Below are 17,683 nucleotides of genomic sequence, written 5' to 3' on the forward strand. Positions count from 1 at the left end.
CAACAATATCTAAAGTGCTGAATTTGGTTATACTTGACTCATAGCTTACAGGAGACTCGGCAAGTAGGATCCTACTCAGAGAAAGTGTCCAAGGTGTATTTATTTGAAAGTATACAATGTAACCATTGGTCGAAAGTAAAAAAATTGTGTGTTGTCTGAATAATTTGTCTAGGATGGGGCATGCTGGCGTATTGTATCTTAGATTAAATTGTTAACTTAACATTGGCTAGTGTCATCTGAGAAGGGATCTCAATTGAGAGATTGCCCAGATCACACTGACTTGTGGGCATATCTATGAATGATTGTCTTCACTGCTATTGATGTAGGAGGTCCTAGCCACTGTGGGTAGCATCATTCCCTTGGCAGGCCGTCTTGAGATATGTATGAAAGCTATCTAAGCTTGAAACAGTCAGCTGGCAAAAAACATTCATCCATGCTTTTAATTCTTCTTGAGTCCTCATTTATGGACTGTGATCCATAGGTGCAGTCCAAATAAACCATCTCCTCCTCTAAGTTGTTTTGGCCAGAGTATTTTGCATAGCAATAGAAAGAAAACTAACGTAACTACAAATACCTGAGTGTTGTTAGAAGGAACACCGATTGGTTTTAAAACTGTCGAAGTAGAACAAGGACTAGTAGCGAGGAAGCGGTTGTGAGCTACACAAGAAAATATTTAGTAAGAATATACTGCTCCAATAATGGTCTAGTGACTGAGCTTCTCTAAGCATGTTTTCTCAACCATAGGTATCCATACTGTAGACAAGAGTTGAGACTGTGACTGGGATCACAGAGGTAAGGGACAGAAACGCCCAACTGCTATAAAACATGAAGATGGCGCTGACTGTTTCTAGGGCTCTAGCGAATTTAACTCATTGCTGAGGATATTTTTTCAGAGTTATGCAACTAATATAAAACACATGTATTATGGGCCTACTATGTGCAAATATTCAGTTAAGAAAAGAAAATTAGAAAAACAAAATTTTCTGGATTTTTGTATTTCATATTTGGGATGATATGGACAATAAATAAAGAAGTAGGCTATATATCAGAATGCAGGGGCAAGTAATACATAAGAAGAAACACAGAAATGTAAAATTTTAATAAATAGCAGGATATCCACAGTGAGAAAATGTTTTAGAAAGGAGGCATTGATTTCTTTAGCATTTTCAGAAGAATTAATTTTATTATGATATCCAAAAGAAAAGATGACAACTGTAATGAAATGCTGTATAGTCTCGATGCTATTTCATCACAGCACCATGGGTTATGGTTTATATTTCTAAAATTTGTATGATTATCTCAAAATGTAGTTGTAAATGAGGTTCGAAAAAAATCTAATTCTCTGAAATACAGTGACTAAGGTACTTAAAGCCAGTGTTGGTGGCAGTTCTGGCGGTTCATCTTGGGTAAAAGGAGGATGGGGACACACCAGCACAAAGAAAAGCTATGTGACGACATGAGCAGAAGACAGACGTCTCCAAGGCACGAGCTTTATCTCCACCTTCTACCTCCACATCCAGCCAGAAATATGCTTCTACTGTTTAAACCCCTCGATCCGTATGACCTTGTGAAGGGAACCTAGGCAAACACACAGAGAATTTGCCAGCACCATATGAACGCCATCTAAATATAAATGACTGCATTAGCCGGAGGATTGGAGCAATTCAAAATCTTTTCAAGTCATTTATATTTAGAATTTACATAGAAATTTTTGGCTTTCCAGTATTTTTTCTTTTAACCTTGAATTTCACTAAAAATCAGAAACTGAATCCCATTTCATTTTGGTAAAGACAACAAAAATAGCAAGGGCTTCACATCTGAAAGTAGCAGGCATGGCAGGTATTAAGAAATATGTAAGCTTTCAAGATACAGAAAACATTTAGTTTCTGTTAGGATGCACACAGTTCAATTTGTTAAGTTGGACAAAGTTGGACAAGGCAACTCATAAGCTCTGAGAAAGTGCCTATGCTCTAGTAACAGCTGACCTCACAGGAACTACCACCTTAAAGTTTCCACAAGAGTTAACTACCACCTCAGTCAAGTTTTCCACAACTGCCCAAAGAGCTTAAAACAGCTCTGCTGTGTAATCAGTAAAGGGGTCACCTGCTGCTATGGAAACTCTGCCATGTATAGGGAATAGTGAATGCATTTAAAGAATTCTGTATGAAAAGAATGCTTATTTCTGTTCTTTGTGGATGTTATCTTAGTGCTTTCTCTCCCCTGGCCCCCAATGTGTGTGTGTGTGTGTGTGTGTGTGTGTGTGTGTGTGTTAGTGTGTGTTATGGATTTAACAAAACAAATTAATATACTTTTTGTTATGGATTTAACAAAAACAAATTAATATACTTACAAGTTCTGTTAATTTTGATGTTCTCTCAAAATCTTCACCTTCCTCCATGAGAGTTTCTTCAGTCCCAGGTAAAGAATCTATTTTAATTTTTAAAAATAGAAGTTACACACTGTTGATGCATGAATATGTAGATTTATGACAGTAAGAGGATATCGACATAATTGAACTAATTCAAATTATCATGATGTTCATTAATAGACTTTAATGATATGTATTCAGCTTATAGATATATGTACACATAAACATATTTCTAATTCAGAAAGAAGTGTATAATAAAAAATGTGCAAGAGCTAGTTACTTTATTTTTACACAACCACCTGTAACTACAGCTTTAGGTAATCTAGCAGTCTATTTCGGCCTTTGTGGGCAACTGCACTTATACATGCACACGCACACACGTGCGCACGCATGCGTGTGCGCGCACACACACACACACACACACTACCTCTATAATTAAAAGCAAAAATAAGTATAAAAATGAGGCAAACACAACTCTTAACATTTATTCAGCTATATTTTGGTATATATCTATTTTTAATGTCTGTTTTCTGTCTTGCAATGTTATACTTCTTATTCATTTAATGATTTCTTTTAGATGAGGAAAGGGTTATGCAATTTAAGTATCAATTCCATCAATTGGTATTCTTTCTTTTAATTCAGATGACAAATTGTGAAGGAGTCAGAAATGGTGCAAATGGTTAAAATCTATAAGTTTTTAATTTTTATTAATTAATCTAGTAATTAATTTTTCCCTAGCCCTATTAGTTTCTCCTTCCTTTTCCCTTCCCAACCCCTCTCAGAAATCTCCCTCCTCCTCCATCTACTTTCTCTCTCTTCAGAAATAGTGCAACACCTCCAAGTATATCAACCAGCCTTGGGATAGAAAGTTGCAGAAAGATTAGGCATCCTGTCTATTAAGGCTGGGTGAGGCAACCCAGCAGGAGAAAAGGGTCCCGAGAGTAGGCAACAGAATTAGAGAACAGCCTCTCCCCTTAGCTCCCTCTACTGAGAATCCCACAACAAGACCAAACCACACAATTGCAACAAAAAAAAGGTACTGTGGAAACTCCTTCAGCCAATAGCCTTTAAGATACCAGTCCATTTGGGCATGGTCTGAAGTACTATAAGTGCAGACAAAAAGCATGCATGGCCCTTTTTTCCTAGATTCAGTTTCCAGATTCCAGCACCCACAGAGGACTGTGGATCTCTACCCTTACTGTGAGTTTTATCCCCAAATAAATAAACCTTTGTTATACTCCATTCCAGGCTATTGTGGACCTCTTTAATATGCCTACATTTCGGCTCCCAACATGTCTAAGATAATTTGTATATTGGTACAAATTCAAATTATATTTTTATACTGTGTATGTTAGTATTTCTGCTTATAATTATCGTACACATATACAAAGTTATTTTGTCATATTGTATGCATGCTTCTACCTCTGCTTAAGACATTTTGTATATTGATGCAATTTTAAGAGTTTTATCATATTGTACTATACATTTCTACCTCTGATCAAGATACTTATATATGTATTGTTACATTTTGAGTTATTGTCCTCATTTGTTGCATATCTCTTTAATTTATAATTTGAAGCCTTAGTCTTTAAGCTATATAGGTATTAAGAATTATACATCAATAGTCATCCGTGGCTGTCATACTTATAGTTAGATTAGTCAGGTTCCCTAGATACACAGAGAGTGTATTCCACACAGATAGGCAATCTTCAAACACTTCAAAGAACTTTAGAATATGGCATTTAAATAATTCAGGATTCTGTTGACATGAAACACAATTGCTCCTGGCAGCACCAATCTATTCTTGGGAGAATATTGGGCACCAAAGACACTCCACTTGAAGTTTGTTTTCTTCTTGGCAAAACCGGCCTTTGGTCAAAGAATTGCCTTTTCTTCACCTGCTGATAATACTGTCTAAATGGGCAAGCAAGATAAAAGCAAAAGCCACTACCAAAACTTGCCAAGATAAGGTCTTTCAAATTATCCTGCCTCTGAAAATGTCTGTCAAATACTCTAGGCCAAAATTGGTTGCCCCAGTGTTGCAAATGAGACTTTGGGCCTGGGATCTGATTGGCTCTGTCATTTCTTGCACTTTTTGGAAGTTGCTTGATTGTACTTGTTTCTAAATCAGTTAATATTATTTCTCTTCTCAGGTCTTTGATAGGGTTGGAGACTAGATAGTCATAGTTACTTTCCTCTAATAACTTATCAAGACATTTTAATATAATATTTAGACTCCTCAGGATAGGCTAACTATTGAAATAGTCTCTGCTATTTGCTAATTATCTTAGACTGGACATTTAGCATATGTTTCTTGTTTGATGCTAGTCATGCTGGCTGTAGTTCAAAATTTTTATGTGTGTTTTTGCCTCTTCTTTTCTCTAGACAATGTTTGACATTTGTTTTTATTGTATATAGTTTTATATTAGGCTTAGAAACCTTTTATTTAGAGAAAAGGGGGAGATGTTGTGGGAACTCCTTAAGCCAATAGCCTTTTAGATATCAGCCCATTAGGCATGGGTCTGAGGTTAAAAAAAAAAAGTACAAATAAAAGCATGTGAAGCCTGGTGATTTGCTGGATTCAGTTCCCAGCTTCTAGTGCCCACAGAGGACTGTGGATCTCTAACTGTGAGTTTTATTGTCAAATAAATAAATCTTTGTTATACTCCATTCCAGCCTATTGTGGACCTATTTTATGCACATACACATGTGCAGAGAGCCCAGGTCAGTCCCATTCAAGTTCTCTGGTTGGTGGTTCAATCTCTGTGAACCCCCATATGTCCAAGTCAGTTGACTGTGTGATTTCCTGTTTCTTCCTTGCTCCCTTTGGCTCAGATAATTTTTCCTCCCCCACTTGCACAGGATTTCCCAAGGTCCACCTAATGGTTGGTTGTGGGTTTATGCATCTGTTCCCATAAGTTGCTGAGTGAAACCTTTTTGAATGGTAAAGGTTTTATTTATTCACCAGATCAAGCTAGAAGTTGTGACTGTTTATTATAAATCTTAGAGAAGTGGGTGAGTGGTGGCTTTCAATTACATGAATAAAATTGTGGGAACCTCTTCTACATGGTTGCCAATTTAGGTTAATTAGTGCAATATAGAAAGGTATTTACCGTTTCTAGAGAAGTCTGTAATACTGATAATTATATGTCACATCTATACTCTATACCAGATGCCATCAACTTCCCTAGTTAAATTTAATTTCTTATATTGAAATTTTAAAAATCAGTTTAGAAAAAAAGTATTTTAGACCATTGGGCTTTATTAGCTTGATTCTTATATTTATTAATATTAAAAGAGTCCTAATCAAAGAAGCTTCTTTTTATAGCAAAGGGAGATGAGTAAAGAAAACTAAATCTAGACACAATTCAGAAAACAAAAAATAATATGAAGCCCTGCCCTAAAGTAAGCCCCTTCACTTCAGCTCCTGCATGGATGACCTGGGAAACATAGCAGACAGGAGGGCTGAAAGAATTTAAGAGCCAGAATACCAGGAAGTCTACTGAAAAATTATATCTGCTAGAAATAGCTACATTAAGGAGACTGGAACAAAAACAGTATCAATAGACATGGTAACGTGTAAGGGAGAAATTTTTATCGAACCTACCCCTAGACAAAAAAATGTAGACAACTCTTGACAGCTGAAAGAAGAGTTTTCTTATTGTTTATAAATACAGAATGGTCAGCCCTGAAACCATATATATACATACAACAAAAGTAGATTTTACAACCCGTGTTTATATATTTGTGCATACATATACATAGGTATGTAATAATAGTGATAATCAATGAAAATAAACAGTTTCAGGGAGAAACATGAAAAGGGTCAGAATGAGGATATCTGGGAGGGGCTGGAGGGTGGAAATAGGGATGTTTTCTATTTTAATTTAAAAAATATTTTTAAAGCCATATGATTATATAAAAAATCATTTAACTCATGTGTAAATGGGGATAGATTTTCCTAATGCATGAAATAAGTACTCTGGGCAAGATGTTATAATGTTGAAAAATTCAAGCCCCTTATGGTCAGTGAGTAGGGAAACATTAAAAAACTTGGCACAAGTCCAAGGTTGTAGCTCATGGCATCTTTATTTCTGGTTATTCAGTGTTTCATTCAATTTCTTGGGTACAAACTTATCTCTATATAAACATAGATATCACTATAGAACACAGAGTGCCCTCCACTATGATACTAACTCGAGAGAAAACATAAATTAAGATAATTTACCTACAGCACTTCTAAACAGAGTAGATCCATTAAAAGTAGCACATTTTATTTGATAAAGTCAAGATGGAAAACGAAAATTGTACCAAGCTAAGAAATAGCCATTCAATTACAAATAATACTTCAGCACCTATCTATTAAAAGCAACTTTTAACAGCTTATACACTAGTATGCAAAGACCCATTAAATCAAGATGCAAGCTGGACCTTATTTGAATCTTTTGAAATTAACTTAAAACTCTATCAAGGGAAATAGGTAGGCTAACTCAAGATCTTCATCTCCCGCTCCTCTCCTCCAATTCCAAACCCACAGTCTCATGTCCAGTTTTTCAGCAGACCTTCTGCTGCAATCTCTCCTCACTCTCTGCACCCAACCCCAGGGGACGAACTAAGCAGATCCCAGTGTAACACACTGCTTTCCTCCCTTCAGTAAAACCATTCTTCCCACCCCAGTTCATCCACATTACTAAGTGTTTGTTCCCAATACCTAGGAACACATTCTTACTTGGAGCTCCATTGGCCACACCAAAAAGAACCAAAAGAATTTCCCATGAGGCAACACACAGATATCACACTCTCCTAAGAACTAAGGAAGAAACAGAAACCAAGGAACAAAATGCACACCCAACAAAGACAAGACTAGATAACAGCACCTAGAATTACATTCTTTCCAAACCCAGGTGCCTAAATACCACCAAAAAAACATAATCAATAGAAACCAAACTAAAACATGTCTCTACTAAAGCTCTGCAAACTCTAACATAATAGACCCTGAATATGCCAAAATAACCGAAGCACAAATAAAATACTTTAAAATAACCTTTAAGCATATGACAGAGGTCCTGAAAAAGAAAATGACTAAATCCCTTAAAGAAATTTACAAAAACACAAACGCTGTAAGGAAATAAACACACACACACACACACATACAAACACACATGCATGCACACACACACACACACACACAAACATGAAACAAAAACAAAAAAACTGTTCTAGTCCTGAAAGTAGAAATGAAATCAATAAACTGAATCATTAGAAAACCCAAACTGAGGGCAATGTAGAGATGAAAATTTAGGAACTGGAACAGAAACCTCAGAGGCAAGACTCATAAAAAAGAGTGCAAAAGATAGAAGAGAGACTCTCAGGCTTTGAAGACATGATGAAAGAAATGAATACATCTATAATAGAAAATGTTAAAACTGAAAAACTTCTGGCACCAAATATCCAGGAAATCTGAGTCACTATGCAAAGGCCAACTCTAAAATAATAGGAATAGGAGAAGGAGAAGAAACCCAACTAAAAGACACAGAAAATATTTTTCAACAAAATCATAGAAGAAAATTTTCCTAACCTAAAGAAGGACAGTCCATGGTAAAGTCAAATTTGTACAATATCTATCTTGATATATATCAAGCTCTACAGAAGGTATTAAAATAAAATTACAAACAAACATCAACAATAAACAAACAAGCAAGCAAACAAAAAACTCTTCGAAGATAAAGAGCTTAACTATGTCCAAAAATAAACAAACAAACAAAAACCAAAAAACCTAAGGGGAATAAATAAAGAGTTCAGTAAAATCAAAAGACAGAAGCACATGTGAGCATACACACACACACACACACACACACACACACACACACACACCTTAAAGCTCTTAAATGAAGGGAAGAAATCACACTGAAAAGGAGTAGAGGATGATAAATAATCAAATTCTATACTGAAATTAAAAAAATCAGAAAACAATACAAAGAGTCAATGGAATGAAGAGTTGATTCTTTTAGAAAATCAATTAAGATTGAAAAATTCTTATTTAAATTAACTAAAAGGCAAGAATATTGGCTAAAAGAGAGAATATTTAAATTAACAAAATTAGAAATGAAAAGAGGAATATAACAGACAGCAAGAAAATCCAGAGAATCATAAGAAAATACTTTAATAACCTGTACTCCACTAAATTAAAATATCTAAAAGAAATGAATGTTTTTGTTGATATATACAACTTACCAAAGTTAAATCAAGGTCAGATAAGCACAAAATAGAAGCAGTCATTAAGTCTCTCTCTCTCTCAAAAAAAAAAAAAAAAAAAAAAAAAAAAAGAGCCGGGCAGAAGATAATTTTAGCACAGAATCCTACCAAACTTTCAAAGAAGAGTTAATGCCAATACCCCTAAAATTATTTTTCTAAATAGGAATAGAAGGAACATTACCCAATTCCTTTTATAAGTTACCCTGATAACCAAATGACTTAAAGACCAAAAAAAAAAAAAAAGAAAATCACAGATCATTTTCCCTTATGAACATTCATGAAAAATTTCTCAATAAAATACTTGCAAACTAAATCCAAGAACACATAAAAAAGATCATCAACCATCATCAAGGTAGGCTTTATCCCAGAAAATCAGGGATGGATCAAATACACCATATAAAAAATTAAAAACAAAAACCACTTGTTCATATTATTGGATGCAAAATAGGCCTTTGACAAAACCCAACACCTCTTCATGATAAAAATCCTGGAGAGATTAAGGACACAAGGGGCATACCTAAACACAATAAAGGCAGCTCACAGGGAGCACATCAACTTAAATGGAGAGAAACTCTTAAGCATTTCCACTAAAATCAGGAACAAGACAAGGTTGTTTATATCTATTCAAATACAGTGCTTGAAGCCATACCTGGAACATTAAAGGAGATCAACTAAAGGAGATCCAAGGAATACAAATTGGAAAAGAAGAAGCTAAACTATCTTTGTTTGAAGATGATATGATAGAATACATAAGTGACCTGAAAATATCTACCTGGAAACTCCTTCACCTGAGAAACACTGTCAGCAAAGTAGCTGGATACAAAATTAACTCACAAAAATCAGTTCACCTCCTATATATAAATGACAAACAGACTGAGAAAGAAATCACTTAAGCAACACCTTTCACAATAGCCTAAATTAATATAAAATATTTTGGGGTAGCTCCAATCAAGCAAGTAAAAAACTTTGATTCTGAGAAGAAACATATTGAAGAAGATATCAGAACATGGATATCTTTAATCATAAATCATGATTCAGCAAGATTAGTAGAGTGAAAATGGCTATCTTACCAAAATTCAATACAATAGATTCAAAGCAATGCCCCTAAAATTCCAAAACAAATTTTCACAGATCTTGAAAAGACAATTTTCATATTTATAGAGAAACAAGAAAATTTTAGAATATCTAAAACAATCTACAATATTAAAAGAACTGCTGGCAGTATCACCATCCTGATTTCAAAATGTACTACAGAGATATAGTAATATAAAACACCATGGTATTGGCACAAAAACAAACATACTGATCGATGGAATCAGTTTGAAGACCCACATAGAAATCCACATGCCTTATTTTTTTTTATAAAGAATTCAGAAACATACACTGGGAAAGAACAGCATCTTCAATGAAGAGTGCTAGTCAAACTAGACTGTTGCATATAGAAGAAACAAATAGATCCATAATTATCACCCTACACAATATTCAACTCCAAATGGATCATAGACTTCAACATAAAACCAGATACACTAAAGCGGAAAGAAGACAAATGGAGAATAGCCTTGAACTCATTGGCTCAGTAAAAGACATTCTGAAAAGAAAATTATAAGGTCAAGCGTTAAAACAAATAATTAATAGATCTGACCTCATGAAATGAAAATATTTCTGCATGGCAAAGGACACCATAATTTGGACAAAACAACAGCCTACAGAATGAGAAAAAGATTTTTACCGATTATACACCTGACACAGAACTGACATCAAACATATATAAAGATGATGTGGGATTCCCCTCTGTATGCTGTGAATAGCATTGGTGAATAAAGAAAGTGCTTAGGACCTATAGCAAGGCAGAATTTAGCTAGGTGGGGAAAACTAAATAATGCTGGGGGAAAGAAGGCAGAGTGAGGAGAAGTTTAATTCTAGATGTAAGAGTTTGCCAATAAGAATCTAGAGCTAATGGGCCAAGCAGTAATTTAAATAATATAATTTCTGTGTAATTATTTTGGGTCTGAGCTGCTGAGTGGTTGGAATGACCATGTAGCCTTCCTAACTATATAAAGAACTAAACAGAAGAACAAGGTATCAGGAAAACAAGTAATTCAATTAAAAATGGGGTATAGATCTAAACAAAGAACTCTCAATAGAGGAAACTCAAATGACAGAGAAAAACTTCAAGAAATATTTAACAACCTTAGCCATCAAATAAATGCAAATCAAAACTACTATGAGATTTCATCTTAAACCTGTCAGGATGGCTAAGATCAATAAAGTAAGTGACATGCTGGTAAGAATATGGAATAAAAGGAACACATACCCATTGCTGGTATGGTGCAAACTTGTAAAGGCACTTTGGAAATCACCGGAATGTTTCCTCCGGAGGATAGAAACCAATCTATCTCAAGATCCAGCTGTACTACTCTTGGGCATATACCGAAAGGATGCTTCATGTAACCACAAACCCACTTGCTTAACTATGTGTGTTGCTGCTGTATGATAATAGCCAGAAATTGGAAACAGCTGTCCTTTAACAGAAGCATGGGTAAAGGACTATGTGGTACATTACATAATGGAGTGTTGTTCAACTATTAAAAGAAAAAGACGTCATGAAATTTGTAGGCAAATGAATGTGACTAAAATAAAAAGCGTCCTGAGTGAGGTAATCTAGACCCAGAAAGACAAATATAGCATGTATTCACTTATATGTGGATAATAGTCGTTGAGTTAATGATAACTAAACTACAATCCATAGAACCACACAAGTTAGGAAGAGAATAAGGGACTAGAGGGCAGAAATAGTTCTAATTAGAAAAGGGAAATACAATAGATAAACAGGATAAATGGGGAAGCTTGACTGGGAGAATCAAGTGGGGAGGAGAAGGAAGAGGAGAGAGGAAGAGGAGAGAGAAATTGATGAAGGGAAAACCGGGAAAGATAGCTGAAATTAAGTGCGATTTGAAAGGTGGTGTGGAAACCTAGTGCAGCAGACATCTCCTAAAATATATACATATCTCAGTGAAATTGTCAAATGACTGGAGACAGGGCCCCAGCTAGCTATCTTGTTACCAAATGTAGCTTCCACTACAGGGATTGGTATATATTTAACAGACTTGTTGGGCAAAGGCCCTATGGGAATCCCCCAAACAAGCCAAGCTATAGCCAGGACTATTGTTTGCTGCCCACAAAATGAAGACAAGGCCCCATTGCTGAAGACAGCAGCTACACAACTCATTGAACAAGGCAAAGTTGAGCTAGGAACTACATAGAGTCTTCGCCCCTACATCCTAGTGTCTTTGGTACAGGAAAGCACCCTACATACTACCAAAAGCAAAACATTAACCCCTATTCAGCCACAAACCCTCTTATCTACAATGGTGTCCTGCTTGAAAGATATGCCATAGCAATGATAGCACAAAACTTGCAGGAGTAACCAACAAGCATGTGACTTGCGTTAAGGCCCAATGTCATCCAGATAGAACCCATACCTGGCACTGTTTTGGTTGATAACTTAGGGTCCTGGGTAAAACCAAGTACTACTGGTCTAAAAAACAAACAAACGCAAACAGAAACTAAGACTGATAAAATTACTCCTAATGCTATTCTTCTATACTCATAGATCAGGACCTTGCTCAATCATCATCGAAGAAAGAAACCTTCTTCTGCAACACATGGGAATACAGAGATCCACAGCCAGATACTGTGCAGAGAGTGAAAGCCCTTGGAACAGCCAGCCTTAAATATGATGTCTCCATCAAATCCCTCCCCTTAGAGCTACAGGAACCCAACAGCAGAGTCCAAAAAAGTGTCATAGACAGAGGAAGTGAAAGACACCAAGTAAACAAGGCCCTCTAAGTCATGAACAAAGCTCATATGAATTCACAGAGACTGGAGAAGCATGCATAGGGCCTGCAATGGTCTGCACCAGGTTCTCTGCACAAATGTTATGGGCTTTAATTTAGTGTTTGTATGGGGCTCCCATGAGTGTGAGTGAGTGGGTCATGGTTCTTTTGCCTTCTCTTGGGTTCCTTTGCTTCTGTTGAATTGTCTTGTCCACTCTGATGTGATAGTGCTTGTTTTATCAATTTTATTTTATTATGTTATCATTATCATCCCTTAGAAACCCGTTCTTTTCTAATGAGAGACAGAAAGGGAGTGATTTTGAATGAGAAGGGAGATGGAAAGGAACAAGGAGGAGCAGATAAAGGGGAAACTGTAACCAGGATATATTATGTGAGAAAATAATCTAGTTTCAACAAAAGAAAAAATTAATAAATAAATTAATTTACATTCTATCAAACTGTAAGCAAGGACTGTAATTTTATAATTTATTATATTTTTCAGTTTATGAGTTGAAATTATTGAGTACAATATTTACTTAATATTAAAATTTATTTTCTATAGTAAAAATAATTTATAGGGATACAAACATCCACATATACATATAAAATTGAATTAAATGTATGTGTTAAATTGAATATATATATATACATATACACACATGTATACATATATTTAAGTCCTAAAAGAAACCTTTTTATGAATTTCATGAAATCTTACAGTTAGAAGTATGATGTGTGTTCTCTATTTCCTCTCAGTGACCATGTGATAAGTTTTAGATAGGTGTCTTTTTGCCTGATTTCATTCGTTCATCCATTTATGTATATCTTTGCATATTCATTATTCAACAAGTATTATAGAACCACTACACACTATGTGTTTTCAAATATGTTGAACTAAATTTTCTATTACTGTCTCATGGCATTCACTTGAATACATATACAACGATAATATTTTAATAAAAGATGAACATATTTGAGGTGGCGATAGTGTCAACATTTTAGGCTATGCTCTGCTAATTGAACGTCTTGAGCATTCTGTGGTTATGGGTGTCATATTCGCTGAAATCTATGGGATGATGGCAGTCCTAGAACCCAGCAGAACACACTTGGCATGGACTTCGCAGAGCAGGTGAGAATTTTATTGAAATTAACAAAGGCCAATGTACCCAGACAAAAAGACTACAATTGTGATGGAATACCAATCTAACAAACTAAAGTGAGCAAACAGACATCATAAAAATAAAAATTCAATGCCTCATATTTGTAGCGACAAACTTTCATGTGTTTGAAGTATATTTTGTTGCTAGTGCTAACTAGCACATGCAGACACGTAAACAGTTATGTTCTTGCTACTGTAGGGAAATTTATCTTACGAGCAACTGTGTTTTGAAGGTACATCCAATAGTTGCTCAAGTTTTTAATCACATAAAATGTAATAGAAAGTGAGTCTTTATGGAAACAACAGAGAAGTATGGAACAATAATTTTTTTAAAAAAATAACTGTCTTTGAACTCTTGGGTTGCAATTTTAATCTATTGGTTGAGCATGCTGACGGGATCTGAAATCTTGAATGCTCGTCACGATGTTTAGCTTTGATCAGCTTCCTCTTGTCATCATTTTTTTTTTTACCATGGCTGCTTGTGTTGCAAGAACTTCTCCGCACAGAATTAGGTCTATTTATGAAATATTTATCTTGAGCCAAGTTCAGTATAGATGCATAGTTGACATGTAAGTCACATCAGAGATTTTTGAATGATGCTAAAGATACTCAACTTTGGGGTCTCACGATTTGACTGCCTTCAGGGGAAAGGAATGTCCTGAAGCATAAACTCCTGTTTCTCAATTTCCTAATTAGGTATTCTAATATTTGAGTGTGGAAAAAGCAGGATATAAATATTTCAAGAAAAAGAGCTTAGACGTAATGAATGCATTTTTCCAGTGGATGTAAGGATAATAAAAAACATACTACTAGATGTATTGTTTAATTTCCCAGGATATTTAAGATTCTACAGTAAATATGTATATGCAATTTCTAAAGAGAATATGGTCTAGTAAATGGCCAAGTTGTTAAACAGTTTCTGTGCTGTGTTACTTTTACGTTCAACATGAAGCTTTAAGAAGCATGAAATCATTTGAAGTGAGAACAAATACCTTTTCAAAAACAGGACTTTAAAACAGGAAGCTTTTGGTGTGAACTGGATGTCAGGGACACTAAACATGACCATAGGACAAATGGTAAGAATACTACAGGCAGCGGAAGGAAGCTGCTACCACCGAGGAAAGAATGGCCTGGGCATAGGAAGCTTTGCAATATACACAAGAGGAGATACTCGGGCTGAAGCAACAAGCCAAATGAGTGTTGCTGAATGGCCAATGAGGTCCTCCCGGTGGCTAGTCACCTAGGACTCTGCTTCCATTGTCAGCCTTTAAGAACTAGCTTGAAAATATGCATGCCTCAGTTCTATAACCGATCTGAACACAGGTAAACCATCATGATTTCTTTGTAAGTAGCCACCGGTATTGGTTAATATTCCTGGATCACTTTATTTTTAAATATTATTACTAGGTAATAGTTAATGTATGAAATTATATGTACACAAAATTTTCAAATAAAGTATATAAAAGGTGTTCTATGAATAAAATGCACAGTAAATTTAACTTAGAAAGTATAATAATTGAACAGCCCAGCTTGTAACCCGTTTTAAGAATCAGAGCATTCCCAAAGCCTTCATCTGCCTCTGGGCTCCTTCCTATCACATCTCAGCTTCCCCATATCCTGAAGAAAACGGCTCTTTTGAGTCAATCCTTCCCCTCTTGTACTGCAGTTCTTTCACTTATGTATGCTTTCCTGGAGAACACTCTCTAGAAATCTCATTTTAAACTTCATGAAAATGGCAGCCTCTGGCTTAGTTTTGTCCAATCAACATTCATGATCTTTAGGCTCAATCCGTGGGGCACCCCATACTTTCTCATAGCAGCTTCCAAGAACCAACTGCTGTTTCCGGTTGATTGTTTGAAAATTGCGCAGTGGCTGAGCTGTATTACAGCATGGAAATCATCATTCTGCAAACCAGTTTTTGCTAAGCATTTGCCAGCTCATCGTTGACTTTATCCATCCTGTGTGTGCAGCTGAAATGCACATGAGTCCCTACAGTGTGACAATTCCACAGTCCATTGGTTTCATCATCCATGAACGTTCTAACAAGGCTTGTCCTCATGTCCTGGTGCATAAAGCCAGTTTCTCAAAAATGTTTATTTAGATACACTGTTTCTGGGGTTTCCATTCTATAAATACTCAAGATTTTAAGATAATGGAAAACCGTTCTCAAGTTGTTTAGACACCAACACCTATTAGAAGCAAATCCCTGTCTTTGCTAGCACTTTTTGTCAGCTTTCTTAATTAATACCAAAAGTGGTTATAAAACAACACTTCATAATAGTGTCCACTTGATTTTTCCTGGCTTCTAAGGTAATGGGTCATATTTCATATACTTGACATTTGTATTTCCTCTTCTGTGACATGTTCATTCAATCTGTTGATGATTTTTCAGTGGATTTGTTGACCTTATTAAATCATAGATGATCTTCATATTTGAACACTCATTTTTGGTCAATGAAAACTATACTGCAGATAACTTTCCTCATTTTGTGGCTTCTTTCCCTTGGTGTTTTTGAACAAATAGTTCTTAATTTTATTTTTAAAAGCTATGTGTATATGGCATGCATGTTGACATGCATGGAGCATGCATGCAGGTATATGCACTGTGCGGATGTTTCCAAAGGCCAGAGGCTAGAGTCCTTTTCTTTCATTTCCCATCTGATTGTTGTTGAAGATAGGGTCTCCACCTGTTTCTGGAGCTCACTGATTAGCAGGACTGGCTGGCCAGTGAGTCTCTGGGATACTTCTCTCTCTGGGAGACTTCTCTCTCTACTCCACCAGCACATATGTTTACAGGTGGGTTTACAAGAGTGTGCTACCCTGCCCAGTGTGCAAATGTTGGGGGCAAGGATCTGAACTCAACTTTCATATATAGGCAACAAGCAATTTCCCTGCTAAGCAATCCCCTCAGCTCCATGGCTCCGAATTTCCTATAGTTGAAGTTTTCGCTCTCTTTTAACCTCAATCTTAATTCAAGTTAAATTAATTAAAATGATAAATTATAATGTGAAAACTATACAGATTAGTGGAGCACCTCAGAATGTTTTGTTTCAGTAAGTATTTGTGAAATGCAAGTACAAAATTAAAAGTATTTATCTTTATAAACATTCATTATTTCATTCATTTGTTGTAAAAGTCATTCAAAACCCTCTCTCTAGCTCTTGGAATGCATAGTGCATTATTGATTCATTGAATCTCTAGTGGTTATAAACTTTTGTGTCTGCTTTAGGACATTGTCCACTCAGGAATAAGGAAAATATTTTTCTATTATGATTTCTCTGATAATATTGATTCCATGTGATGTGTCCAGCTAGAATACAGACAGCGAAGACAGCAGTAAAGCAACTTAGATGTCACTGGAAAAGTACTACATGTACCACTTACTCTGCAAGCATTTTGAAATGCTCTCGTTTTAGCTTCATATACTAAGTGATAGAGTTTGCATTGCATGCATTGCATCCTATAGAAATTGGTATGGAATAAAAACTATTACTTTTGAAAGACAATAAAGTAAACATCTGTGGTGCTGGGTGTCATGAATTTTTACCAACTTGACACAAAGCCTACACATAACTGCTTAGTTTTGGTCGACTCGATACAAACTAGAGTCACCTAAAAAGAAGGAATCTCAGCTGAGCAATTGTTTCCATCAGATTAGTCTGTAGAGCATTCTCTTTGTTAGTGACTGATAGGGGAGGGCCCAGTCCACCTCTGGGGTGCTGCTCCTGGGCATATGGTCCTGGTTAAGCAGAGCAGGCTATGGGAAGTAACGAGTAAGAAGTATCCATCCATGGTCTCTGCGTCCCTGGACGGTGGACTGTGACTTGGAAGTGTAAGCTGAGATAAAGTAGTTTTGGTCAATGACTTATGACAGTAGCAGATACCAAACTAGGACACCTAGAAAGTGGGACTCTGAACTGTAGAATTGTCTCCATCAGATTGGCCTTTGTGCATGTCTGTGGAATAGTTTCTTGATTAATAATTGATCAAGGAGGGCACAGCCCGCTGCAGATGATACCATGCTGAGGCAGGTGGGCCTGGGCTATGTAAGAAATGTAACTGTGC

General features: G+C 35.9%; 1 protein-coding gene across 4 annotated transcripts in view; it reads right to left on the bottom strand.

Annotated features, from left to right (window-relative positions):
* Positions 1-17,683, bottom strand: part of C11H8orf34 (chromosome 11 C8orf34 homolog) — a 365,888-nt gene that overhangs the window by 74,822 nt on the left and 273,383 nt on the right. For all 4 annotated transcript variants that reach the window (XM_038347783.1, XM_038347781.1, XM_038347782.1 and 1 more), the window contains exon 10: positions 2,351-2,427. In XM_038347783.1, coding sequence (XP_038203711.1) covers positions 2,351-2,427 — 77 coding nt within the window. The remainder of the gene's footprint in view (positions 1-2,350; positions 2,428-17,683) is intronic.

This window comes from Arvicola amphibius, chromosome 11 (assembly GCF_903992535.2).
Source record: "Arvicola amphibius chromosome 11, mArvAmp1.2, whole genome shotgun sequence".
Classification (NCBI taxonomy): domain Eukaryota; kingdom Metazoa; phylum Chordata; class Mammalia; order Rodentia; family Cricetidae; genus Arvicola; species Arvicola amphibius.